The sequence below is a fragment of the Girardinichthys multiradiatus genome, chromosome 1 (assembly GCF_021462225.1).
Source record: "Girardinichthys multiradiatus isolate DD_20200921_A chromosome 1, DD_fGirMul_XY1, whole genome shotgun sequence".
Taxonomy (NCBI): domain Eukaryota; kingdom Metazoa; phylum Chordata; class Actinopteri; order Cyprinodontiformes; family Goodeidae; genus Girardinichthys; species Girardinichthys multiradiatus.
Genome location: NC_061794.1, coordinates 17,011,138 through 17,037,227, shown reverse-complemented (window position 1 = coordinate 17,037,227; position 26,090 = coordinate 17,011,138). Strand labels below are relative to the sequence as shown.

The following is a 26,090-nucleotide window of genomic DNA, read 5'->3' as shown; positions in this document are numbered from 1 at the left end:
AGTAGGAAGTCTGTGGGAAGGAAAAGGAGTGGCGGAAAACGCTGCACAACGAGAAGAGGTGACCGGACCCTGAAGAAGATTGTGGAGAAGGGCCGATTCCAGACCTTGGGGGACCTGCGGAAGCAGTGGACTGAGTCTGGAGTAGAAACATCCAGAGCCACCGTGCACAGGCGTGTGCAGGAAATGGGCTACAGGTGCCGCATTCCCCAGGTCAAGCCACTTTTGTACCAGAAACAGCGGCAGAAGCGCCTGACCTGGGCTACAGAGAAGCAGCAATGGACTGTTGCTCAGTGGTCCAAAGTACTTTTTTCGGATGAAAGCAAATTCTGCATGTCATTCGGAAATCAAGGTGCCAGAGTCTGGAGGAAGACTGGGGAGAAGGAAATGCCAAAATGCCAGAAGTCCAGTGTCAAGTACCCACAGTCAGTGATGGTCTGGGGTGCCGTGTCAGCTGCTGGTGTTGGTCCACTGTGTTTTATCAAGGGCAGGGTCAATGCAGCTAGCTATCAGGAGATTTTGGAGCACTTCATGCTTCCATCTGCTGCAAAGCTTTATGGAGATGAAGATTTCATTTTTCAGCACGACCTGGCACCTGCTCACAGTGCCAAAACCACTGGTAAATGGTTTACTGACCATGGTATCACTGTGCTCAATTGGCCTGCCAACTCTCCTGACCTGAACCCCATAGAGAATCTGTGGGATATTGTGAAGAGAACGTTGGGAGACTCAAGACCCAACACTCTGGATGAGCTAAAGGCCGCTATCGAAGCATCCTGGGCCTCCATAAGATCTCAGCAGTGCCACAGGCTGATTGCCTCCATGCCACGCCGCATTGAAGCAGTCATTTCTGCAAAAGGATTCCCGACCAAGTATTGAGTGCATAACTGTACATGATTATTTGAAAGTTGATGTTTTTTGTATTAAAAACACTTTTCTTTTATTGGTCGGATGAAATATGCTAATTTTGTGAGATAGGAATTTTGGGTTTTCATGAGCTGTATGCCAAAATCATCCGTATTAAGACAATAAAAGACCTGAAATATTTCAGTTAGTGTGCAATGAATCTAAAATATATGAATGTTAAATTTTCATCATGACATTATGGAAAATAATGAACTTTATCACAATATGCTAATTTTTTGAGAAGGACCTGAATATAGCTATACAACATTTAAGGCAATCTGCCTCGGATGATTGTTCCAAACAACACCTGACTCACAATAAAACAGCAGGACAAAGAATGAATAGTTTTTACAGTGATTATATTGCTTAGCCCTTGACCAAAGCATTAATAATGACCAAGTACATCAACCATCCCATTTGTCTGTAAATTATTAGAACTGCTTTCACGCCAGAGTCCGATTTCTGGATTGGATCACGACAGCGTGAACCCATCCCAGACCCTGAAACGGACCAGAGAACCGTACCCTGACACGGTTACAACTGCAGGTCTCTACACGGTTTATCCAGACCCTGGAGCCGATCGCTTGCAGTGTGAATGCGTGCCAGGCCAATGTACCAAAAGCCCGAAGAAAGGATTTAATGTAATGGCTGGGCATTTGAGTAAAAGAAGAGGAGAAAAAACAAAGTAAGAGTTTGTCTCGTGGGGCTACTCGGGGTAGTGAAACAACTGTTTTCTTTATGCTTTTTTTCCTCTCGATCAGCGCATGACTTTCTTTGGTCTAATATAATCTGTGTGAAAGCAAACCGGGTCAACTGAAGGTGTGAATGTTCTCACTTTTACCAATCCCTGGACCGGACAAGCAGTGTGAACGCGCCCTAAGAGTGGTAGCAGGTGTATGGTCCCTTAACACCTCCATGGGTCTTTCAGCTTCAGCCGTGCAGCAGCCCATAAACTCCAGAGTTTTCGAACTTGTCTTTTTACTTTAGTAAAGTTACTCTCCGACTGTACGTTTCTACAAGCTTACATTTCTCTGACACAGGACGACTCAGTGGATAAAGTCCTGTTTAACATCTCTTCATTATTACCAATCATTGATCCAAACGAGCTGTTTGCCTAATGACCATATCTGTCTCTGCGCTCTAACTCTGGTCAGGCCATGGAACAAAGCTCAGCATATTCAACTTACAGGATATATTGCCAAGCCCCACCACACTATTGTGCTTTCATTATTCTTTCTGCTTTAGAAAAGGAAAAGTCATGTTAAAGGGCTATTAAAACCTTCACCTTCTGTCCATCAGGTTGTCTATACACTGCTTGAGTTTGTCTTCCGTTTCCTCTTGTACCGTTTGCTCATCCACCTGCTCACCCCCTGCGTGTAACCAGAGAAACTTATTAAATGATATGTTGATCAAAATATAGTCCCATATATTCAGAAAAACTTTGAAGTTAATAATTTGCACTCCAGCAACTAACAGATTTTACCCATATTTCATGATGACACTCATTTAATAAACATGCTTTGTGCATTATATAATATCCGGGTCTTTGTACAGACCTGTGCCCTCTTCCAGCACAGAAGCAGTTTCACTGGCACTACTATAGTGGCTGAGAATATCAGATGTCAGCTCTTCATCACTGGCAGCAGACTCTCCCTTCATCCCATTTTTCACACCTGGAGACAAAGATGCACAGAACGTGACACGACTGGAGGAGAACAGACTGCGATCTTCTTAGTAGCAAGTTGGAATAAATCAGGCTGAGAATTTGTGTGAGAATCATCCAAGAAGATGTCAGCACACATTATTACCATTACCAGCAGCACTGATTGTTATTTCCACATGCCGGGAGAAAATCAGGAGCTCTCCTGACAGGAAATTAGGAAACGAACAAGCTCACTGACAGCAGATGTTGGTACCAGGTCAGAGTAGAACAAAAGCTTATGCTTTAGGTGAGCAGCACTGGGCCAAGAACAGACTCAGAACCTAGAGGAGGTTACAGAGTGAGTTGGAGAGGAAGAGTTGATAACTTTAACAGAGAAAAAGATGTCGCTTCTTTTCCTTTGCAATAATAAACGAGATAACTCGCAGCAACATCTGAAATCTATTAAAACGACACCAAAATAAATAATTTTAAAAATCTCATTTTAGGTTTTCACTGACTGAAATTCTCTTGCACTACAGTTTAGGCCATCAACCATTTATGTGTTTCTTACTCGCAAACACTCAACTAGAAGTGGGTCGGTTTCCAGTTTGAAGGTATAACATAGGTTTGAGAAACTAGCTGGTGACCAGAAGTTGGACCATTTTAATTTCCAGTGGCCATGATTCATCAGAAACTAAAAATCCACCTTTTGTCCGATCAGTGAATGCAACTCAGTGAGATCCTGCCAGCTCACACTCTTCAGTGCAGAAGTAATTACTGAGGGAAGATTGAACATTGGTCATTTACAGTATCAGTGATTTGTTTAACTATGAAGTCAGAGGAAGCCTCTAGAAAGGAAACTGCATGTTTTTCTGAAACATGTCAACTGATCATTTAGGCTGCTACTTTTAAAACGTGGAGGAGACTTCAGCAGATAATAGAACGCTGAACACAGCTGAACAAACCTGGTCTGTTTTATCCTTTTGACACGTCCAGTTCTATCTGTCATGAACCGTGCCGGGCCTGAAATGTTGGAAGTGCTTCGGAAACTCTGAGTTAAGCTAAGGCTAACTGGCCACAGATTCTAGGAAGTCCACATTGAAAGCTAAGGTTTTGCACACACAGCATGATTGCAATTTGCCACTAGCTGACAGTACCTCACAGTGGTTTAGGCTTTTATTAGAAACAGGGGTTTTTTGTTTCAGCACAGCTCTGCCATGCGTGGTGAAGGAAGAAGAGGCAGGCGGGCTAAGCTAACCCTCAGGTTCCCGCTGGCTCAGGACTTTCTACTGTTGGTGGGATTACTGAAGACCAGAGGGGTCATTCATCTGTTCCCTCATTTCATGTTTACACTCCAGAATGGTCATGCTGCGTTTGAGTTCATGCTGAAGTCAACTGGTACGGCGGAAGGGATCAAGAGGTCACTCATGCAAAGCAGTTTTTATTTTAAACATCAGCTGATGTGATTCTGTTTTATGAACGCTTTACAATTAAATCCAAACTAAAAAAAAAACCACAAAAGTGGCAGAAATTTATTTACCAATTCAGCAACATCTTCTCTTATATTATTGAGCATTTTCTACCTCCATACATGAGGATGTGTAACCTGAGTAAGTCAGGGGAAAGTTCAGATATTTAAACCTGAGCTGACCCAGTTTTAGATTCATTGTTGCCTGATGTCTGTTATCTAAACCTGAGGATAGGTTTTCTACAGCCTTATTATTGAAAATGGACTCTTCTCTGGATGCGGCGCCTGTGGCGTAGGGGAGCTGGTGACGCATCGACGCGGCCATCCTGGGTTCGCCAGGGCCGGTTCGCATGTGTTCCCTCTATTCCTGTCTGCATACTTTCAGAAAATGCTGGAAAATAAAGGCCACTAGTTCTACAAAAAAAATGGACTTCTTTAAGGACCTAATGGAATGCAAATTAAAATAAATTAGTAAAATTGTCATACTTTATATTTGTGTATGTTTAACAGCCTAGCACAAGCACACAGCCCCTTATCACCCAGTGGCCAAATACTGCAATCTTAGTTTTAAAACATTCATAGTTTCGTGTTGACACTTACAAAATTGTGTTAGGTCACCAAAACATGTTATGGTATTAAACAGTGCAACCAGCCTTTGTTGCCTTCCCAGTTCATCAGCACCATTCTACTTTCCTTTCTTTCCTTTTTAATAAAGCTTATAGTTAGAGTGGTTTAGGTTATCCTGAGCCATCTCTGTAGTTATGCTGCTATAGGCTTATGCTGCTGGAGGACATAATGACCACTTTCACCCTCTTAAGTAGTAGTGCACAACCACAAAAATGACTTTACAGCTAAATGCTCAGTCATTATATATGTATACCCCACTAAAAGACTGAAACTGTAACCAGCATTACCATACCATAACCAGTTTATATTTCTGTTACTGGTATCCTCAACCAATGACCCCCCACTCAGATCATTCAAACAGGTCATCACTTGAATAAAGGTGACCACTCCTCTGGCCCACAAACATTTCTTCCCAGATCCTTTGATTGTGGAAAAAAATTAGAATCGTGTTTATTTTGTTCGATACTCAAATTACGTTTTTTTTTTTTAATGATTGTTCAATCAATTGTAAATGTAGGATTATATCTAATAACTAAACACCTAAAATAATGATTTAGTGCTCGTTAACATTCTCTGGAAAAATTCTAAACTGGAAATGAACAAAACCCATTAAAGTATCGAAAGAAAAACCATCAGCAAACTTCTTATCGTTTTCATAACTAATAAAGAAATGATGCCGTCTAGAGCGGAACGTTTCGTAATGACAGCACATCGACATAATACCTGTTATGGTGATGCTGCCGTTCACCTCATCTTTCTGCCGTCTTTACTCGCACTGAATTTTCAAAAACGTCCTAAGCAAGATTGTGTTCTTTTTGTGATTGTTTGGAACCAAAATCCAAATAGGACAAGACATTTTATCTATTGCACTGCCCTACTTCCCCCTCTTTAAAGAAGAATAACCCTCCCTCACCTCCCATCATTACTTCTACCCAGGTCGTATGGCAGCCGACTGATCATGTAATTCAAAAAAAAAGGCACAATGTTAGCAGTCAGGTCAGGTGGGGTGAAGTATTGAAATGATGTCGGTGCACGTTAGCATTTCAGTTGCTGTTAGGTTTACTGCAGCCACCTTAATGAGGTTCAGGAGCTTCTGGACAGGGTTTTGAGCTCAACGGGGATCTGATGTGAAGAATCAGACAAGTTACCTTTCAATGATCCTTTAGTTGTAAGCTGCAGCTGGAGAACCTCCTGACGCAGAGAGCCTAATGGAGTTGGGAGAGCAGGGGCAAAGGAACCAAAGAGATGTTTGACATACAAAGTATGAAGATGATAGGCAGAAAAATAAATAAAGGGGAAAAAAGGGAAAATGAGGGATCGCCGTGATGGAGAGAAAAACATCACAAGTGAGCTTCATTTAATCACTAAACTCTGTATGTTACAAATAAAGACCCAGTGCCTCAATACTCAATGATCTTGCAGCAGCACCATATTTAATGAGTCTGTAGATGCAAGCGTTGTGACCTTCCCTTCTGTAATTCCTCTTGGGAATCTACACAACAGATTTTGTGTGTACAGATGCATGCTTCCCAAGCATTGGTACAACATTAAGCCTGAGCAGGTTGTAACAGGAACATGTAAGATCCACATCATTGTCGTAAAAGCTGTTAGCGTAGCTATTTATGACCGCACGTGTTGCATGCCTTTTTGGCTCTCAGGACGCTGAAAACTAACTGTACAACCAAGCTGTGCGTGATTTAAGTAGCATGATATCACTGCTGCTAAAAATAACATAAGTTCACCTTAAGAGTAGAACTTCCCCATGTGTTCGTTTCCCCATGCAGAAGTACACCATGTTAATAGTGTAAAAATCTAAGTAATCAGAAGGATGCACCCCCCTTTGGTTGGGAATTATGTTCAAATGCATCTAGATGTTTTAAAGCCGTGTAATGAGTGTTAGTGTAATATCAAATTAATTCGGCCTCAATTTTAAAGACATAAATGCAAGTTTCAATATTGTCTTTGGAAAGAATGGTTATAATTTACTAGGACAAAAACTACTGGAGAATATTTTCAATAAAGATCCACAAAATCAGAAACTGAAAACCTATCTTTTCCCCCCAATCATTCGGAAACCTTAAGGTAAGGGTCCGCCTTATGGTAAAACACACAGAGAATGTTATGTTATGGCAACGAAAAGTCTGAAAAACAGCTAAAGATGTAACTCTGCTACCAGGTTGTGTTTGTCAAAACTGGATCCTGTTTGACCACAGAGCTGTGTAACACCAACTGCTTTCTCTTCCTCTCCCATGCGGTGCGACATTGTATCTGGTGACAATGTAAATAATTGTTCATAACAGAAAGGTTTCTAAAGGCTTGAACACAGCTGTTATTTTTAAATGATCTTGTGGGAAAACTTCAATATATTACAAGGTGTTCTACAGGGAGCCACTTCTTATGAAGTCAATGTGCCGCAGTTAGAGATGCACCGATCAGGTTTTTCCTGACCGATACGATTTTTTTGTTTTCTGTATACCAATTTCAACCAATTCCATTTTTTCTTAGGACTAGAACACATTGAAGATAAACCTGTGCTGGGTGTCCTTTTTAAGCTAACCTAGATGCGATTTGTATTGAAGGTTTCTTTTATATATTTGCCCGCTGATCACCAATAGGAGCCAACTGAGGAAGAAATTGGCCGATTAGATTCTCTGGGTGATTTTTTTTTGTGTGTGCATCTGTTGTTAATAGTACTTTTGTCTTAGTTGTTCAAGCAGTTCTGTCCAATATGGAGCATTTTACTGTATGTTTAGATTTTCGGGAGTAAACGTAGCGTTGTATTTTTCATCTTCTTATTTAGAGTTCTTACGTAGAAATCAGTATTATCAGCTTAGAGTAATAAAAAAAAAAAAAATGACGAGCCGTATGTTAAAGTTAGGATAAACTAAATATACAGCCTTCATCAAATTATTAAATATTAGCATTAAATATGCTAATGTTTAATCAAAAGTTCTTACTTTTTATGCTAAAATGGAGAGATAGGCCAAAAACCGCACATAAACCTTAATAAAACCATTACAAGTCATTATAAATGGTCAAATTATTTGAAAATGCAATGGTTGCAAAAGTCCTTATAAAAAGGCACAGCCTTTAATGTAGCACCAGACTGGGCTTTAATAATGCAGACTGCATTCATTTGAACAACAGGCTGCTGTCGCAACATGGACAGCCTCAGTGTTACTACAGCTACGACCGAGATGCCAAACCTGGGTTTAGTACCTTGTTATGCTTCATGATTTCTGTTTAATCTTGTGTGTATAAAGCTGGATGAGGAGGAGGGGGGGTTGTCCATCTGTTACTGTTACTCACCCGGCTTACTGGAGCCACGTTTCCCCTTTTTACTCCGCGGCATGTCGAGCAGATCCTCCGGGTCACAACAAAGCTAGCTGAGGTAGCAGCGGCGGTTAGCCTCCTTCAAATCCGCTTATTTAACAGCTGCAGAAAAAGGGACACGGCTGTGTAAACTTTCCCTGTTGTCTAAACTTCTGTTTATGAGTCAAAGGTCAATAAAACGTCACCCTTTTTCACTCCGGTGCTGACACGTCGCTTAGCGTCCGCGACGAGAACCAACAACCACGTTTTGTAACTCTGCTTTCTCCGGAAAAAAGAACTGTCCAGAGCGGGATAGCTCCCACTGTTTGTCGGTTTCCTCTATGTATTATCTGTGATTGTCCCCGGGTAATCTATATCTAACGCCAGGTTGAGATGGTAAATATTTCTCGAAATGTTTTGGACAGAGTTTGGAGCACGCTGCTGTCGCCAGGTCCACCATCTTCCCCACAATAACTCCAGAACCCACCGGCTACCGGGGTTGCCAGGTTGGTTGGTCCTGTTGATATTCCCTGTTTCCGGGTAGGTCCGACCAGATCTTTTACAATTGTAGTATATATATATATATATATATATATATATACTACAATACTATATATATAGCAAAACGAGAAATTTAGAGAAAAATCTTTAGTGAGGACCCTGTGAATATCTTCTTGGATATTTGCAGAACATAACACAATGAAAGCTGTAAATCATTTCCTAAATTTGCCAATTTTGTTTTCATTAATTTAGAAACAAAATAAATCGTTAGAGGCAAATACAAAAGCAACCATTTTATTTATTTAAAAGATACCTTCCACTTTAAAATGTTTAAAAAGTTGGGCATTACATGAAAGCCCATGTTCCCCACATTGTAGTACAACCTCAAAGTTTTAAGTCAGTAGTACCTTTCATCTAGTAATTAAGAAGCCTTATGCCAAAAGAGAAGGCTCTTAACAAACAAATAAAACAAAACTGAATCAGCTTGTTAATGTAAACAATTTGGGGTTTAATTTGTTTATAACTATCCTTCAGGTAAGGATTTATGTAGCAATAGTGTCAAAACAAACAAACTACATCATCACGTCATCATAAATGACAAACTCCGTCATGTTTGTTTATAACTATACTGTAAATGGAAATGTGTCAGTGGCATTAAGACGGCATTAGAAGACAAACACGTGTGCAAACCTGTGATGTATTCTTTTTTTTTACAAAATACTAGTTTTTTGTTAAGAGTCAAACACAGGGTCGCTTCTAGGGCTCTGTGTCAACTTGTATCAACATTTGTCTCCTTTCATTTTGTACCCTCATACTTCAGCCGATGTGGATCCACAAGTTTAACCATGTTATTATTGAACACTGATCACATTTACAGTGCTAATATAAGATGTTACATTTCTTTCACACTTATTTAAAAGTATTTCTAAATCCTAAATTGGTCTCGTATTGCCGGAGATAAACAGCAGGAAGTAACAGCAGTAAATGAGACAATGACAGAATGATCCGGTGTGTTGCTCCTATCCAGAGTAGTAGTTTGTGGAAACAAAGGGCATCTTGCTGACTATTGCCGAGACTGTCTTCTTTCTGATTTCAACCTGGATGACTGCTCCGTTCTTGGCGAATGCTGCATCCACGTAACCCATGGCGATGTTCTTTTTCAGGCAGGGAGAGGGGCAGCCACTGGTCACTTCCCCTATTTACACGAAAGAAGTCAGTGAAAATAAATCAACTCTATGTGTCGACCAGTCTGACATTATTTCAGAAAACCCTCCTGCTCCAGATCCTGCTCCTGTTCATTTATTCGTGAAGTAGCAAATATTTAAATTCAAATATGGATATTAAAATGGCATACTAATAAAAAACGAGATGTTATATATGATTTTGTATTAGATTGTACATTTAGTGAAGAATTAAGGTTAGGGTTATTTCAAGAATTCTGGTGACCTCTAGTGGTCATATTATATAAGACAGTTGGGACCACAAATAGACAAGAACTTTCAAATATTTATGATTTTGACAATATTTAATGATTAATTTAAGAAATTAATACTTTTCCCTATTTAACAGAAATATGCAATTGTATTACTTTCTTTAAAGATTCTTTTCACATGATTCTACTCTGAATTTGAAATTCAGAAGTGCCAAAGCACTCATTTCCCCATCCCTCACACCACTTTAGCTCCCTCACCTATGACCTGTCCATCAGGGCAGAGGATAGGGGTGTGCTGTCTCACTGGGGGACCGGTGGACACCAGTCCAACTCTTCTTCTGGCTGTCTTGGCTTTGATTTGAGGTACAATGATATTGGCGCCGGGGAAATCCTTCGTCTGACGCCTGCGCTTCCCTGAGAGTGAGAACCAAAACCAATGGAGCCTTTATAAAATGTTTTATTATGCATGTTTCTGTTACAGAAGAAAGATAGGTATCATCAAGAAATAAAAACCATCCAAAAAGATACACATATGCATGCATGTCTATGTAGATCTACAAGTGCCTATATACAGTACAGACCAAAAGTTTGGACACATCTTCTCATTCAAAGAGTTGTCTTTATTTTCATGACTATGAATATTGTAGCTTCACACTGAAGGCATCAAAACTATGAATTAACACATGTGGAATTATTTACTGAACAAAAAAGTGTGAAACAACTGAAAATATGTCTTATATTCTAGGTTCTTCAAAGTAGCCTCCTTTTGCTTTGATTACTGCTCCGCACACTCTTGGCATTCTGTTGATGAGCTTCAAGAGGTAGTCACCTGAAATGGTTTTCACTTCACAGGTGTGCCCTGTCAGGTTTAATAAGTGGGATTTCAAGCCTTATAAATGGGGTTGGGACCATCAGTTGTGTTGTGCAGGAGGTGGATAAAGTACACAGCTGATAGTCCTACTGAATAGACTGTTAGAATTTGTATTATGGCAAGAAAAAAGCAGCTAAGTAAAGAAAAACGAGTGGCCATCATTACTTTAAGAAATGAAGGTCAGTCAGTCCGAACAGTTGGGAAAACTTTGAAAGTGTCCCCAAGTGCAGTCGCAAAAACCATCAAGCGCTACAAAGAAACTGGCTCACATGAGGACCGCCCCAGGAAAGTAAGACCAAGTGTCACCTCTGCTGTGGACGATAAGTTCATCCGAGTCACCAGCCTCAGAAATCACAGGTTAACAGCAGCTCAGATTAGAGAACAGGTCAATGCCACACAGAGTTCTAGCAGCAGACACATCTCTAGAACAACTGTTAAGCCAGTGGAAATCTGTGCTTTGGTCTGATGAGTCCAAGTTTGAGATCTTTGGTTCCAACCACCGTGTCTTTGTGCGGTGCAGAAGAGGTGAACGGATGGACTCTACATGCCTGGTTCCCACCATGAAGCATGGAGGAGGAGGTGTGATGGTGTGGGGGTCCTTTGCTGGTGACTCTGTTGGGGATTTATTCAAAATTGAAGGCATACTGAACCAGCATGGCTACCACAGCATCTTGCAGCGGCATGCTATTCCATCCGGTTTGCGTTTAGTTGGACCATCATTTATTTTTCAACAGGACAATGACCCCAAACACACCTCCAGGCTGTGTAAGGGCTATTTGACCAAGAAGGAGAGTGATGGGGTGATGTGCCAGATGAGCTGGCCTCCACAGTTACCGGACCTGAACCCAATCGAGATGGTTTGGGGTGAGCTGGACCACAGAGTGAAGGCAAAAGGGCCAACAAGTGCTAAGCATCTCTGGGAACTCCTTCAAGACTGTTGGAAAACCATTTCAGGTGACTACCTCTTGAAGCTCATCAACAGAATGCCAAGAGTGTGCGGAGCAGTAATCAAAGCAAAAGGTGGCTACTTTGAAGAACCTAGAATATAAGACATATTTTCAGTTGTTTCACACTTTTTTGTTCAGTAAATAATTCCACATGTGTTAATTCATAGATTTGATGCCTTCAGTGTGAAGCTACAATATTCATAGTCATGAAAATAAAGACAACTCTTTGAATGAGAAGGTGTGTCCAAACTTTTGGTCTGTACTGTAGATTACAGCTTAAACATGCATGTTCTCAACAGCTAAGAGTAAACTGTTACGAGAATTAAAACCGAACCTATTGTCCAAACAAGACTGGCTTCTACAGGCGTGGTGGTCTCATCTATGTCGTTGCCATAGAGACAAAGTCCTGCCTCCAGCCGAAGACTGTCTCTGGCTCCCAGACCGGCCAGCTTCACCTCGCTGTTGCCAAGCAGCTTCTCTGCCAGCTCAACCACTCTTAATCGAGGAACAGAAATCTGGGAAACACAGAAAGATAGGAGTAACTTTAGATAAAGATTTTTATTATAAGCATTAAAGCAGGAAAATCCAAAATTAAATTATCTCTTTCTCAGTCCTACCCACATCTACCGACTCTGGAGGAGCAGGGATGCCCAGCTCAGGTGGGTAACTTAACAAGAGAACTATGACTTGGGCACTCTGTAGATATCATGGGGACACAGCAAACATATACAAGAACGTGCTTTGGTCAAATAAGACAATTAAAATTTTTGGTCTTCATGCAAGGCACGCTTAGCACTTCACTTTAACCACATCATCTCCATTTGGTGGTGGCAGCATCATGGTGAGGAGATGCTTTTTTTTAGGCAGGGACAGGGAGGCTGCTCAGAGTTGGGAAGATGGATGGAGCTAAAACCAGGAAAATCATTGAAGAAAATCTGTTAGAGGCTGCAAAAGGCATGAGGCTGGGGTGGAGGTCCACCTTCCAGCTGGAATATCACCCTAAACATACAGCCGGAGCTATAGTGGAGGTGTTTCCAAAAGTCTTCTCACAAGGTCGAAAATCATTCAGTTGAAAGTACGCAAAGTACACAAAATTGTCCAATTTTCTGTATTTCTACAGGTCCTTCTCAAAATATTAGCATATTGTGATAAAGTTCATTATTTTCCATAATGTAATGATGAAAATTTAATATTCCTATATTTTAGATTCATTGCACACTAACTGAAATATTTCAGGTATTTTATTGTCTTAATACGGATGATTGTGGCATACAGCTCATGAAAACCCAAAATTCCTATCTCACAAAATTAGCATATTTCATCCGACCAATAAAAGAAAAGTGTTTTTAATACAAAAAACGTCAACCTTCAAATAATCATGTACAGTTATGCACTCAATACTTGGTCGGGAATCCTTTGGCAGAAATGACTGCTTCAATGCGGCGTGGCATGGAGGCAATCAGCCTGTGGCACTGCTGAGGTCTTATGGAGGCCCAGGATGCTTCGATAGCGGCCTTTAGCTCATCCAGAGTGTTGGGTCTTGAGTCTCTCAACGTTCTCTTCACAATATCCCACAGATTCTCTATGGGGTTCAGGTCAGGAGAGTTGGCAGGCCAATTGAGCACAGTGATACCATGGTCAGTAAACCATTTACCAGTGGTTTTGGCACTGTGAGCAGGTGCCAGGTCGTGCTGAAAAATGAAATCTTCATCTCCATAAAGCTTTTCAGCAGATGGAAGCATGAAGTGCTCCAAAATCTCCTGCTAGCTAGCTGCATTGACCCTGCCCTTGATAAAACACAGTGGACCAACACCAGCAGCTGACACGGCACCCCAGACCATCACTGACTGTGGGTACTTGACACTGGACTTCTGGCATTTTGGCATTTCCTTCTCCCCAGTCTTCCTCCAGACTCTGGCACCTTGATTTCCGAATGACATGCAGAATTTGCTTTCATCCGAAAAAGGTACTTTGGGCCACTGAGCAACAGTCCAGTGCTGCTTCTCTGTAGCCCAGGTCTGGCGCTTCTGCCGCTGTTTCTGGTTCAAAAGTGGCTTGACCTGGGGAATGCGGCACCTGTAGCCCATTTCCTGCACACGCCTGTGCACGGTGGCTCTGGATGTTTCTACTCCAGACTCAGTCCACTGCTTCCGCAGGTCCCCCAAGGTCTGGAATCGGCCCTTCTCCACAATCTTCCTCAGGGTCCGGTCACCTCTTCTCGTTGTGCAGCGTTTTCTGCCACACTTTTTCCTTCCCACAGACTTCCCACTGAGGTGCCTTGATACAGCACTCTGGGAACAGCCTATTCGTTCAGAAATTTCTTTCTGTGTCTTACCCTCTTGCTTGAGGGTGTCAATAGTGGCCTTCTGGACAGCAGTCAGGTCGGCAGTCTTACCCATGATTGGGGTTTTGAGTGATGAACCAGGCTGGGAGTTTTAAAGGCCTCAGGAATCTTTTGCAGGTGTTTAGAGTTAACTCGTTGATTCAGATGATTAGGTTCATAGCTCGTTTAGAGACCCTTTTAATGATATGCTAATTTTGTGAGATAGGAATTTTGGGTTTTCATGAGCTGTATGCCAAAATCATCCGTATTAAGATAATAAAAGACCTGAAATATTTCAGTTAGTGTGCAATGAATCTAAAATATATGAATGTTAAATTTTCATCATGACATTATGGAAAATAATGAACTTTATCACAATATGCTAATATTTTGAGAAGGACCAGTATATGCTCAACAATGAACTACACATGCAATATTTAAATGAAATTAACAATTGAATCTGATTTTTGAGGAAACAGGAGCTATTTTGCAAAGACAAATTGGACAAAATTTCAGTCTTTAGATGTACAGGGCAGGTAGAACCAAAGACTTGCAGCTGTAACTGCAGCAAAATGTAGCACTATATTGATATTCAATATATCAATCCTATATAAGTATTGACTAAGCTGAATAAATGACAAAATGTGGACAATTTAACGGGGTATGAATACTTCTGCAAGGCATCGTAGTGTTTCTCCTCAGACATGGTCAAAATCCACATGTGAACCGCTGCTTTCAGGACAAAATTTATCACTATGGATACAACCTTTGACTAGAGGTGACACATTTCCTGATTTTCACACATTCAGCTCGCAGTCGGAACGGTCTGGGGAAGGTCTGAGAAAATAATCCGCAACAATAGACAGAAATGAACTACAAAATGTACAGAGATGCTCACCTCCACCCCGTCCTCTCCAGTGTATCCACAGCGGGTCACCCTGCAGTCAGGAATACCGAACACAGTGACTAGTGTGGAGGTCATGAAGGTCAGCTTACTGAGGTCTCCCTTCAGCCCTGTCTGAAGCACCTGAGCCATGGTGGGACCTGATGACACAGAATGACTCAGAAATTTGAGGATCTCCACAGAGAGAGCTTTAGCTTATCCTAGAATAAAGAGTAAAGCACTGTATATGATAACTATTAAAGAACGACTGAAAAGAACAATGACTAAGAGGAGGATGCTTTAAATTGAAAGAAGGGAGAGGAAATGAAAGACCAAGTGACTGTATTGACCTTGCAAAGCAATTAGGGCTTCATCAATGAACTCCACGTCCACATCAAACCCATCAGCTTTAAACTCTGCCAGCCTGGCCTAACATAAAAACACACACAAACACGCTTTAGACATTTCCTAGGCGATTTCAGGCTGGTCTACCTGCACACATTCCTTCACCTTCATATGAGCCGAGTCCTTGTCGGCACAGCCAGCGTTGGAGACTACGTAGAGGTAACCTTGGTCGGTCTTTGTCACTATAAGGTCATCAATGATTCCTCCGTTCTCATTGGTGAAGAGGGACAATGTACCCTGAGAGGTGAGGAGAAAAGGAGTGGAAGGATGAGAGGGCAAGGACTTGAAGATAAATGTACGAATTTACTGTACATTGAGGATTATATGCATCCTCTATATAAACATGCTATTCCTAGACATAAAATCATCCAATCATGGAGCTTACGGATTTAACTTCTTATCTGTTTAGGATTATCAATCTCATAATACAGAGAGAAATAAAAGTCAAACTTTATCCTGCATATATATTACAGTCCAAAGAATATAATGTTATCTGGTTGATTTAAATTGTTAGTTAATCACATGGGTAAAGACTCGTAAGCTAAATAAATGGCATATTTACCAGTATGCAGTCAAACAAATGAAGAATTACATCTAAAAGGTTTTTAGAACTTTCTTTTTGCATCGTTCTCATGTATCTGGCAGCAGAAAGGCACGTGGAAAGCAGCTACAGCTCCTTCATGATTGTTCATCTTGTAGTAAGGACACAGATTAGCAAGGGGAGAACGGGTAACCGGTAATAGTCCATCTACCTGGTTGTCCTTCAGCTCTGTGATATCTGCAACCACCAGAGACTCCATGAACTTTACCCGGTCTTTGCCATGGATTTTGGTCTGACAGAAGAAACAAAGGGAAACAGATACATTGAGGTTAAATGAATCAAAAAAACCTGTTTTCTGGAGGATTGGGTCATATAAAGCCACATGCCTCGCACGTTTTCAGCTTGCCTCACCTGCAGCATGTGGCTGACATCAAAGATGGAGCAGTGCTCTCTGGTGTGCATGTGTGAAGCGATGTGACTGTCTTTGTACTGGACGGGCATACTCCAGCCTGCAAACTCCACCATCTTGCCACCATGGTTCCTGTGAAAGTCAAACAGTGGCGTTTTCTTCAAGGCAGCCTGGGGAAAGGAGTGGGAGGGGGGTTAACAGAAACATGGTGACTATAGGAAGAACAATAGAACAATAGAATGTTGCAAAATACTAACACAAAGTAGCATATAATTGTGAATTTGAAGGGAACTTGCAGTTACTTTTTAATACATTTACAAGTATTAATCTGAAAAGTGCGGTGTGTATTTGTATTCAGCTCCCCTGAGCCTAAACTAAGTGAAAGTGCTAGTGGTTGGGGGTATGTTTGCACCAGCTTTCAAATTTCAAGTCAGCCTCTAAAACAGGGGTGTCCAAAGTGTTGCCTGGTGGCCATTTTCAGCCCCTGGCTGCTATTAAAGAATGATACAGATTTGGCTCACAAGGACATGTGGCTGTTGCAGATGAAGACTTTTCATTTTTTAATGAGGACAAAATTATTCCTGATAAATTAAAATCTTCATACAAAGAAAAATGTTAGGTTTAACACAAAGTGTTCATCTTTTAGTAACCATACTTTTCATTTATTTAAGTAAGTAGGACCACATCTATGTAGTGACTTTTATTCAGAAGTAAACTTTGTTGCATCCAAATCTGCTTTTAAATTATTAATTAATACAACAAGCAAGTCCAAAGAAACAGTGACACAAAGTCTCTTCTTATTGCTGAGAATAGACCCGTTTTTGTATTTTTTTCAGTCGAGCCCAGAAGAATTTGCAAACTGGTTTCCTTTCTTTTAATAAGCAAAAAAAAAAAAAAAAAGCAAAACTGTTTTCAAGTTTTGGCTCTACATTTACACATCCTTTAACTACAACAATTCTGAGTGCTTGATTTGTTTAATTAAAATATTGCATGCTTAGTTTATTGTTGAGCAGATACAAATCAAAAGATGATATTTAGTGATCTTAGTTTTATTAGTTAGTTTTAAGTATTACATTTCTTTGGCCCACAAGTACTTCCAACTTCACGATTTTGGCCTATGTGACAAAAACTTTGGACACCCCTGATCTAGCAGCTTTTCTCCCTGGGTTGTTCTGCATTTAGCTCTATCCATCCTCCCATCAAGTGACTAGCTTTCCTGTCTTTGCTTAAGAAAAGCATCCCCACAGCATGATGCTGCCACCATTTAGGCAGAGCTTATCTGACCAGAGCACCTTCTTCCACATCTGTTGCTGTTTGCCATACGAGGCTTGTGGTAAACTTTATATTAGACTTCTCATGGTTTTCTTTCAAGAATAGCTTATTTCTTGTCACACTTCCATAAAGGTCAGAGTTGTGGAGAGTATGACTAAGAACTGTACTGTTGACAGATTTTCCTACTTGAGCTCTGCATGTCTGTAGCTCCTCTAGAATTTCCACGGGCCTCTTGGCTGCTTCTATAATTTATGCTCTCTTTACCCTGCCTGTCAGTTTAGGAGGAGGGCCATATCTTGATAGGTTTGCAGTTATTCAATTTTCAGATACCAGACTGAACAGAGCCCTGTAAAAAGCTTTGGATATTGTATGCTAATCTAACCCTGGCTCTCATTAACTTTCTCCATGACCTGTCTGCTGTGTTCATTGGTCTTCGTGATGCTCTTTGTTCACTAATATTCTCCAACAAACCTCTGACGCCTTCACAGAACAGCTGGATCTGAGCCTAAATGAAACCCATCTGGACTTAAATTAGGTGACTTTTAATTACATTGAATTTCATTTAGGGTCATCAGAGTAAAAAAGAGCTAAATAAAAATGCACAGATACTTTTCAGATTTTTATGTGTTAAAAAAAAGAAGGTATATACACGTGTCCTTCAATTCACAATTATATGCTACTTGGTATTGTGCTATTATATATTATACCAACAAAAAACCTTCTTTCCAAGTAACACATTTTTTTACTAGAAAATGTACCCAAGCCTGGACGGAGGAGTTTGTTTTGCAAGGAAATAGAACCCTAAGTGAAAGTTAAAATTTGCTTCACAAAATAGCATCATTGAGATATGTGTAAAAAACAACAACACACAAGTCTGATACATAAACAGCTCTACTGATAGCCTTGCTTCTGTCGCAATCCCATCTTTTGTTTTTTCGGTGACCTTTGAACCGGCTGGCGAAGCACGCTCTGATTACACCAAAGAGGCAGTCACTCTGCTGGGACCCATGAACATTATGTCTGCATGAACAGGTTGCTGTTGGAAAGGATGCAGCAACGCAGACACAGCAAGGTTTATCCAAGATATTCCTGTTTCTGAGGAAATCCTAGCATGATCTAAACAAGGTGAACTCAAATGTCAACACACTCCACTGTGTTTTGGCACATGCTCAGTCATTGTTAGATATTTCTGATCACATTTAGTCAGGTTCTTTGTGTGGATCAGGGCATTTAGGGCTGACTGTAGGTGAAAGGGTTCATTTGAATTTGAGCAAGATACAACTGATCACTCTTTTCCCTTTTTATTTATGCACATGATGCATAATAGATATTTGGAATCTCTGTCATTAAGGCCCCAAACAATGTTGATTCACAGATGAAAAAGAGCATAGAAAATGAAAAATCTTGAACTTAAAACTCAAAGATTTTTAGTCAAAGCATAAACATTTAAAATATTTCCCCAAAATGGGTTTCAGATTGCATTTAAATAAAAAGTGTTACCTTCATTGACTAATTTGGAAGTGTTAAAGGTAAGATCTGCAAATTAAAGCATGAAACAACCACTGCTCAAAGTAGTCATAATCTTCTAGTCAGATGACCGAGGCTTGTCAAGCAATGGTTACCTCTGCACTGAAATCCCGCCTGTCCTGCTGTCTTTTCCCCGCACATCCAACAGCCGTGACCCGCAGCAAACACTCCCTAGAAGCCCGCAGCCCGAGTCCCGAGCCCCCCACCGTAACCGTCAACCGAGCCCACATCCTGCAGCCTGACCACCGCAGAAGTGTTTCACTAAGACCCGCCGTGTTAGCACTTCCGCTGTGCTTCCAAATTGTTTGAACTCAACCAAGTGGGATTCCTGCTTTCCTGGCAAAAACACATGAAGCGTGGTTAACTATTAAGGAAGGAGCAAAGACTTGTGGGAAACGTAGTTGAATAAATTAACTAGTTTGATTGAGAGCAACGTTTTAAAGTTAAGAGATGGGATTAGGATGCTTTAGTCATGTCCAAACTTTAGAGAGTGTAACCAGTTAAAGTATAATAGGAGGCTAGATCATATTGTCATAGCAACAAGAGAAACGACGCAATAAAACCGAAGGGATTTAGATTTTGTTTTTTATGTCTAACATCACATCATCCAACATAAACGAATTAATATAAATGCCTTTTTGTCCCCAGTCTCCCTGAATGCTGCTTCATCGTTTCTACATGACAAATACTGGGCCTCTCTAAAGTATTTATTCCCCTATTGAACTTTAAAATGTTTTTTTCACATTACATCCACAAACTTCGGTATATTTAAATAGAATTTTATGTAATACACACAATTAGAGTATAGATGTGAGGTGGAAGGAAAATGATACATGCTTACAAATCTGAAAAGAAAATTATACATGCCCACAAATCTGAAAAGAGCTATCAGATTGAATGGGGAACATCTGTGAGCATCAATTTATTGCTAGAGACACACAATTCTGAACTTTGACTGGGCCATTCTAAAACATGGATGTGTCCTGATTCCATCCCACCAGTTTCAATGTCCCTGCTGAAGAAAATTACCCTCACAATATGGTGTGGGTGCAACATGACCTTGGTGCATTTAGCCTGATGTGTAGTTAGTTTTACACTTCACATGACTTTTTGCATGTAGCCCTAAAAGTAAAATTCTGGTCCTAAATGACAAATTGGACCTCCAGCTTTCTGTCAATGCTTTTTGTCTTGCCATGCTTTGGTAGGATTGCTGTTGTGCCATCTGTTTTCCAATTTTTGATCAGATGGTGGACTGAACCGTACTGTGTGAGATGTTCAAAAATCATTTGAAAACCTAACCTTGTTTTAAATGTCTCCACAGCTTCACTCCTGAATTTTTACTAAGAATGTCTGGTCAATATAATTTATGAAATAAAGGAACCAAAATATTACCCAACATAAATGTCTTTATCAACAGATCGAAAGGCTCTTGGTGAAATAACTTTGTCTTGATGATGAATGTTTGTACAGAATTCAAGTCTTTCAGATGTTTCTAAAACTAAAAACTGCAGTTTGGCTAAAAACATTCTTTTATTCCATAACAAACTGCTGCAAATGACAGAAAATGATGATGATCTTTGCACGTTCCGACTTTTTTGCATATATTTTGAAACTATTTAACTAGTTTCACAAATAGTTAAAATATTCAGAGAAACAAATCCTGAAAAAAATCAGAAAATAATAATTTTACAGTATTTTGTTTGTTGATGAGTTTGTTTGTTAAAGCTCCAGATATGCTTCCTTCAGTCAAAGTAGCCCACCCGATATGTGAATGTGTCCTAGTGTCTATGTGTGTGTGTGTGTGTGTGTGTGTGTGTGTGTGTGTGTGTGTGTGTGTGTTTATCCCAGTTTGGTCCATCATGCCTTCCACCCAGGTCACTGAGTCATCCTTTTGACCAGAGGAACTAATAATAATCTCATGTCTCTGGTGCTATTTTGGGCTGTGAGGGCCTGCAAAGCTGAGCATGTGCATGTTTGGGGGAGAGCACTAAGGCAGAGAGACCTTCGTCTATCTGTTCGTACCTCTTTCCTTATGTCTCTTAGAGGCCGGCTTTGGTGAGCTAAATCTGAAGATTCAGGCACAAACACAGTTTGCCCTCCGAGGACCTTGCTCTGGAGTGTCCTGCAACTGCTTCGTAATTTTTGGCAATTTGTACCCAGAAGCAACAGGTGTTCTTTTTCGTTCCTTCCTATATGTGAAGGATTAAAGAGGACCAAATTTAACCGTATGGACTAAATGGATTCAGTTGATGTGACTCCTGGAGAGCGGGTGTTGACTTCAAATTCATGTTCTGGCATTTTGCTGTCAGCATGTGAGAAGTGAACCAGAAGACAACCAGCAAACTCATAAATTCAAACAGGATTTTCTTTACCAGTGCCATAAGGTAGGTGGACTGAGAGTAAAGCATATCTGCTCTGTTCCGTCTCTTTATTGTCAGACAGGTGGCTAAGTGTTGCATCAGACTAATTCACAGAGTAACTGTGCACTAATTTATTCTGTCAGTCATTTATTTGTCATGAGCACTTTCTGTCCTTTGATCCTTGATTTAAATTCCAGCAGCATCATGCCTCCATAAGTTTTGATAAGCAGTCTAATACCTAAGATATCCACGTTTTTTGTCGTCAAACAAACTGAAACGATTTGTTCTTTTCTTTGATGTACAATAATACATTCTAACTGACCTGTTTCTTCATCTTGATATCACAATCAACTATTTCACATTTTTTCACATTACGAAGACACATTTCATTGTGTCTTTTCGTTGTGTGGTTGTAGAACACAAAACAAAACAAATGGGGCATAAATATGAAATGGAAGGAAAATTATAAGTAGTTCTTAACAATTCTTCCTAATTAAAAAACTATGTAACTCCGATATACCTAAATGAAAGTTCAGTGCAATCCATTGCCTTCAGAAGTCCAGCTGTTCTGTGAAGGCCTCAGAGGCTTGTTAGAGAACCAGCATCATGAAGACCAATGGAAGCAATATGGCACAACTGCAAACCCACCAAGATATCGCCATACATCTGGGCAACCAACAAACTGGGCAGGAAGAGCATTAATCAGAGAAATAGCCAAGAGGCTTATTGTAGATCTGGAGGAACGGAAAAGGTTGATAACTCAGGTCGAAAAATCTGTTGACAGGACAACTCTCAGTGGAGCACTCCACTAATCTGGCATTTATAGAAGAGTGGCAATTATGGGAAATCCAGGAGCCTGGCGACTGCCAAAGACCTGAGAATGGGGACAGATATTCACCTTCCTGCAGAAAAACAACCGTTAACATACAGCCAAAGCTGTACATGGAAGGTTTAAATTAGCGTATATTTATTTGTTATGATAAAACAGTGAATGTCCTGGTCTACATCCAACTGAGAACTTTCCATTTAGGGGTATCAGGGTAAAGGGGGCTATGTAGACAAGCTGTTTCAGCATTTTATTTGAAGAAAGTTCTCTTTTCAATGGTTTACTTTTTTACCTTGGGTTTGTCAAACCTTTTACCAAGGATGGTTGAAGGTGTTACATGCACTGTGAAGTCCTCCGACTGGCATGGTGAGAAAGAAAAGACAATGATTTTAACTTTTTACTTACCTAATGTCAAATTTGTTTGCGAGCTTCATTAAAGGGGCAAGTTAATAGTCCCTTCCGCCATGGTTCAAACCCACAGTTCTCCCTGGTGTATGACATGCTCTCTGTTTTTTCCAGTTCCTCTAAGACTCTACACCTATTTTTTTTTTTGTCACAGTAAATTTGTGGATTTCTATGAATTGTCAGCTACTAACACTATCTCATCCAGGAATACGCAATCAAACCCCCATCAAAACAAGAAGAAAAAGACAATGGTGGTCAAACTGTTAGAATTTGAAATGTTTTCTTGCAGTGAACAATTTCTACAACTTTTGTTTTACTTGTGCACTGCCAGGACTTCCAGTTAGACCTGAAGCACACCAGGCACTTTCTGAAGAGTTGGTGTTCAAGATGTTTCTAATATTAAAACAGAATTATGGACACCAATGCATGAAGAGTTTCCACTGGTTAGATGTCAAGAGGGCATGATCACACTAAGGTTTAATTTTGCAGCCAGTAACACAGAAGTCTGGCAAGCTTTGCTTATTTCTAAGGTTTCGCAGGGGACAGACAAGCTGTAAGATGATATACTGTGATAAAATAATATTTTCGGGTATATTAGGAAGTGTGGTAGATTGTTTTATTGATTGCCAGTTCATCTTTTCTCTAATTGGGACATTGGTGTCTGCAACTACTTAAACCTTATTCTCACACCAATGAGAAGAAAACTAGAAGGAAGAACCTGTTACAGCACTTTAAATGTTCTCTGAGGAGGGTTTGGCTGTTTGAGATCTTTCTGTCTCATGAAGTCACATCTTTATCCAAAGCTTTCCCTCAGAACAGGGAGATATGTCGAGGCCTCCTTCTTCCCAGACCACTCCTCAGTTCTACAGGGTCAGCGAGAGAGACCTCACAGAGATCGAGCTGCATTCCGTCGACTCCATCAACGACCTCCACCGAACACACCCCGAGCACAGCCACAAAGGTACGCGCAGTCTTGGCACAGACATGCGCATTTATCCAACCATCTTCCTTCACCCTGTGTCCTTTCAGGGATGAGGCCTCCTCGCCCCGCGTACACACCCTCCCCAAATGGGAATCTATTCACACATGATGGAACAGCTGTCAGTCGAAGAGGGCACCCACCAAGCAGCAAATGGCAGAGACGTCTTCAGGACATGTTGACGCCGAGTTCATCAAGAGCTTACGCAATGGGCTGTGCCATTGTCACCCTGCTTCTGCTCACAGTGTTGCTCATCTTCTACTTCTTAGGTGATAAATTTGTGTTTTTCACAAAGATCTTATTGTTCTTGACTCTAAGTCCCACTTATTTTTCAGTTTTTAACAGTTAATTTTCTCCACTTATGACTTCAAGCTAAGATTCATACAGTATACAGGCCCCATGTGGGGCCAACATGTGTATGTGGCCCCCACATGGACTTTACTAAGCCTGTGTGAGTACTAAGTGGCCTCAAACAGGTTGTTCGTATCAGGCTTCACATGTTAACTATATAGCAATGCATAAGAAAATTGAAACCTGATATTTACATAAACTGTATAAAAAAAACAACAACTGTTTTTCTTATTGTCTGACGCTAGTTCAGACTTAACATTTTCTTCTGCTTTAGGTCAGTTAGGATTACCAAAGTTATTTCTATTTGCTAAATCCCAGAATAATGAGACTTTCATCTTCAGATTCAGAAGTTTACATACATTAAGGTTAATCTGCAAAACAATTTGGGAACATCCCGATTATGATCTCCTGGTTTTAGAAGCTTCTGATAGGTTAATTCACAACATTTGAGTTAGAAGGAGGCACCCCTGTGGAGATATTTTAGTTCAACACCTCAAACAAACAGCTTCCTTCCAAAAGGAATCAGCCAGGATATCAGGAAGAGAATTGTGGATCTCCACAGGTCTGGTTTATCATTGGTACAAGTTCCTGGTGCCCCAGAGATTAAACTAATATTGGGGTATTTGGCCACAAAGAATAATGTCACAATTGATGGGAAAAATAGGAAGCTTCCAACCCTGAGAGCATTGTGAGGATGTGGAAGCAACATCTGAAGACACTAGCTAGGAAGTTAAAGGTTGGATCTCTGGGTCTTTTATATTGACACGTAACCATACGGCCAAGTAATGACAAAGTGGCTTAAAGACAACAATGTCAATATTTTGGACTGGCCATCACAAAGCGGCAGACCTGAGACAGTGTGTGTGAGGAAGGAGACCTACAAACCTCCCAAACCTGATTCAGTTCCACCAGTTATGACACTTAAATGAGTATATCAGTTTAAAATGGGCATCACATATTTAATCCAGAGTTGTCCTCCATCAAACCTATATAGACATACTGTCTATACAATTCCCTCCATGAAACAGTTTCAACCCATTTCTGCCCCGTATGTAAATGCAGGCAGGGAGTATGCATGTAGTTTTGTAAAAATCATTGTTATGCTTTTTGGATAGCTAATCAAATGTAATGACCTTTTAAAAAATAAACACAATATTTACATGTGTGCCTCTTTCAGTTCAGCAGGGCAGCGCAATCACGATGCTGATTGAGGCCGTGAGGGAAAAGGAGGCTGCAGCCAACAAGCTGATGCTGCTGATCCAGGAGCTGCAGGAGCTGAGGCGAAACATGACAGCCATGAGGATAACATGAACAACACGTGTACTCACACAAGCTTGTTTTATAGAGGATGTGACATACTTTTAATATGTAAAGTATAAAACTTTGTTTCATGTAGGTTTTAGTCTTTTGTCTTTAAATACCACCTGTGCTGTGAGTTGAAATGTAATAATTACATTACATTGTTTATCTTTTCATGTACATTAAAATTGCATAAATGAAACAAAACTCATTTTCTCTTGCATAAAAGGGAATTTATTTAAAAAGTATCTTCTTTCAGATGTAGGAGGTCATTGAGGCGGGAGGAGCACCTGGGGCAGTTGCCTAAGGTACAATCTCTAACTTTTGGGTGTACTTGCTGGAGGTCTGCAAGCAGACCACATTATATGCATCTTCACTTGGTCCACTGAACCGCCTCCTCAGCAGTTGGCCATGTTGCTCTTGGTGCTTAATCTTCTATATTATTTTATACATATTTAAAAATTGTCCTAATCTCAAAAAAATCCTTCATTGTAGTACATGTAGCTAAAAATAAACCTGATGCCATTCTTATACAAATTAGATTTCTACTGTTTTCTTCTTCTTTTAAATTAATACTTTTATCCTGGTCAGATCAGATGCTGTGAGGTGTTTAATAGTATAACAATGTCAAGTCACGTCCCCACTTTGGAAAATCTTTTCAAACCTACCAACTGTTGCAATGTCTGCCTTAAAAGGAGTATCACACGTTAAACTTTCAAACTACAATGTATAATAAAAATGTGGTGACCTGTTAGGAAGTAAAGTAAAACCTGTGAGTGTAAATAAAGTCCTAATTTTGAAAAACTG

At 40.4% G+C, this 26,090-nt stretch overlaps 3 protein-coding genes across 7 annotated transcripts in view; 1 reads left to right on the top strand and 2 right to left on the bottom strand.

The window, feature by feature from the left end:
- Window positions 1-8,420, bottom strand: part of ifrd2 (interferon-related developmental regulator 2) — a 16,662-nt gene extending 8,242 nt beyond the window's left edge. The window contains exons 1-5 of one of the 2 annotated variants that reach the window (XM_047367761.1): window positions 8,159-8,420; window positions 7,950-8,075; window positions 5,789-5,845; window positions 2,460-2,576; window positions 2,189-2,273 (exon numbers count right to left, since the gene is read on the bottom strand). In XM_047367761.1, the coding sequence (XP_047223717.1) occupies window positions 2,189-2,273; window positions 2,460-2,576; window positions 5,789-5,845; window positions 7,950-7,992 (302 nt within the window). In that variant the 5' untranslated portion in view covers window positions 7,993-8,075; window positions 8,159-8,420. The remainder of the gene's footprint in view (window positions 1-2,188; window positions 2,274-2,459; window positions 2,577-5,788; window positions 5,846-7,949; window positions 8,076-8,158) is intronic. The other variant, XM_047367770.1, reaches the window with a different exon arrangement.
- On the top strand, window positions 8,323-26,090 carry si:dkey-20d21.12 (uncharacterized protein LOC556245 homolog). 4 transcript variants are annotated; one of them, XM_047367795.1, is made up of 4 exons: window positions 8,323-8,458; window positions 23,469-23,615; window positions 23,684-23,902; window positions 25,162-26,090. In XM_047367795.1, the coding sequence occupies exons 1-4, from the start codon at window positions 8,365-8,367 to the stop codon at window positions 25,293-25,295; spliced, it is 594 nt and encodes a 197-aa protein (XP_047223751.1). In that variant the 5' UTR covers window positions 8,323-8,364; the 3' UTR covers window positions 25,296-26,090. The 4 variants fall into 4 exon arrangements, with proteins under 4 accessions (XP_047223751.1, XP_047223766.1, XP_047223776.1 ...); XM_047367810.1 differs by having other exon boundaries at window positions 23,458-23,615; XM_047367820.1 differs by lacking the exon at window positions 8,323-8,458 and adding an exon at window positions 21,017-21,447.
- amt (aminomethyltransferase) lies at window positions 8,732-19,546 on the bottom strand. The gene is made up of 9 exons (XM_047367782.1): window positions 19,159-19,546; window positions 16,267-16,434; window positions 16,067-16,147; window positions 15,420-15,551; window positions 15,260-15,338; window positions 14,925-15,070; window positions 12,038-12,218; window positions 10,144-10,299; window positions 8,732-9,648 (listed from the first exon to the last, which is right to left on the bottom strand). Exons 1-9 carry the CDS (start codon window positions 19,291-19,293, stop codon window positions 9,473-9,475), a joined length of 1,254 nt encoding a protein of 417 aa, XP_047223738.1. The 5' UTR covers window positions 19,294-19,546; the 3' UTR covers window positions 8,732-9,472.

Excerpts from the sequence above, each read along its gene's own strand:
- si:dkey-20d21.12 (XM_047367795.1), top strand. The coding sequence starts at position 8,365 with ATGTTTTGGACAGAGTTTGGAGCACGCTGCTGTCGCCAGGTCCACCAT. Across the intron at positions 8,459-23,468 it reads CCGGCTACCGGGGTTGCCAG|AACAGGGAGATATGTCGAGG; the intron begins GTTGGTTGGTCC and ends GCTTTCCCTCAG. Across the intron at positions 23,903-25,161 it reads GCTCATCTTCTACTTCTTAG|TTCAGCAGGGCAGCGCAATC; the intron begins GTGATAAATTTG and ends TGCCTCTTTCAG.
- amt (XM_047367782.1), bottom strand. The coding sequence starts at position 19,293 with ATGTGGGCTCGGTTGACGGTTACGGTGGGGGGCTCGGGACTCGGGCTG. Across the intron at positions 16,148-16,266 it reads ATGTCAGCCACATGCTGCAG|ACCAAAATCCATGGCAAAGA; the intron begins GTGAGGCAAGCT and ends TTCTTCTGTCAG. Across the intron at positions 15,339-15,419 it reads AGGACTCGGCTCATATGAAG|GCCAGGCTGGCAGAGTTTAA; the intron begins GTGAAGGAATGT and ends TTTTTATGTTAG.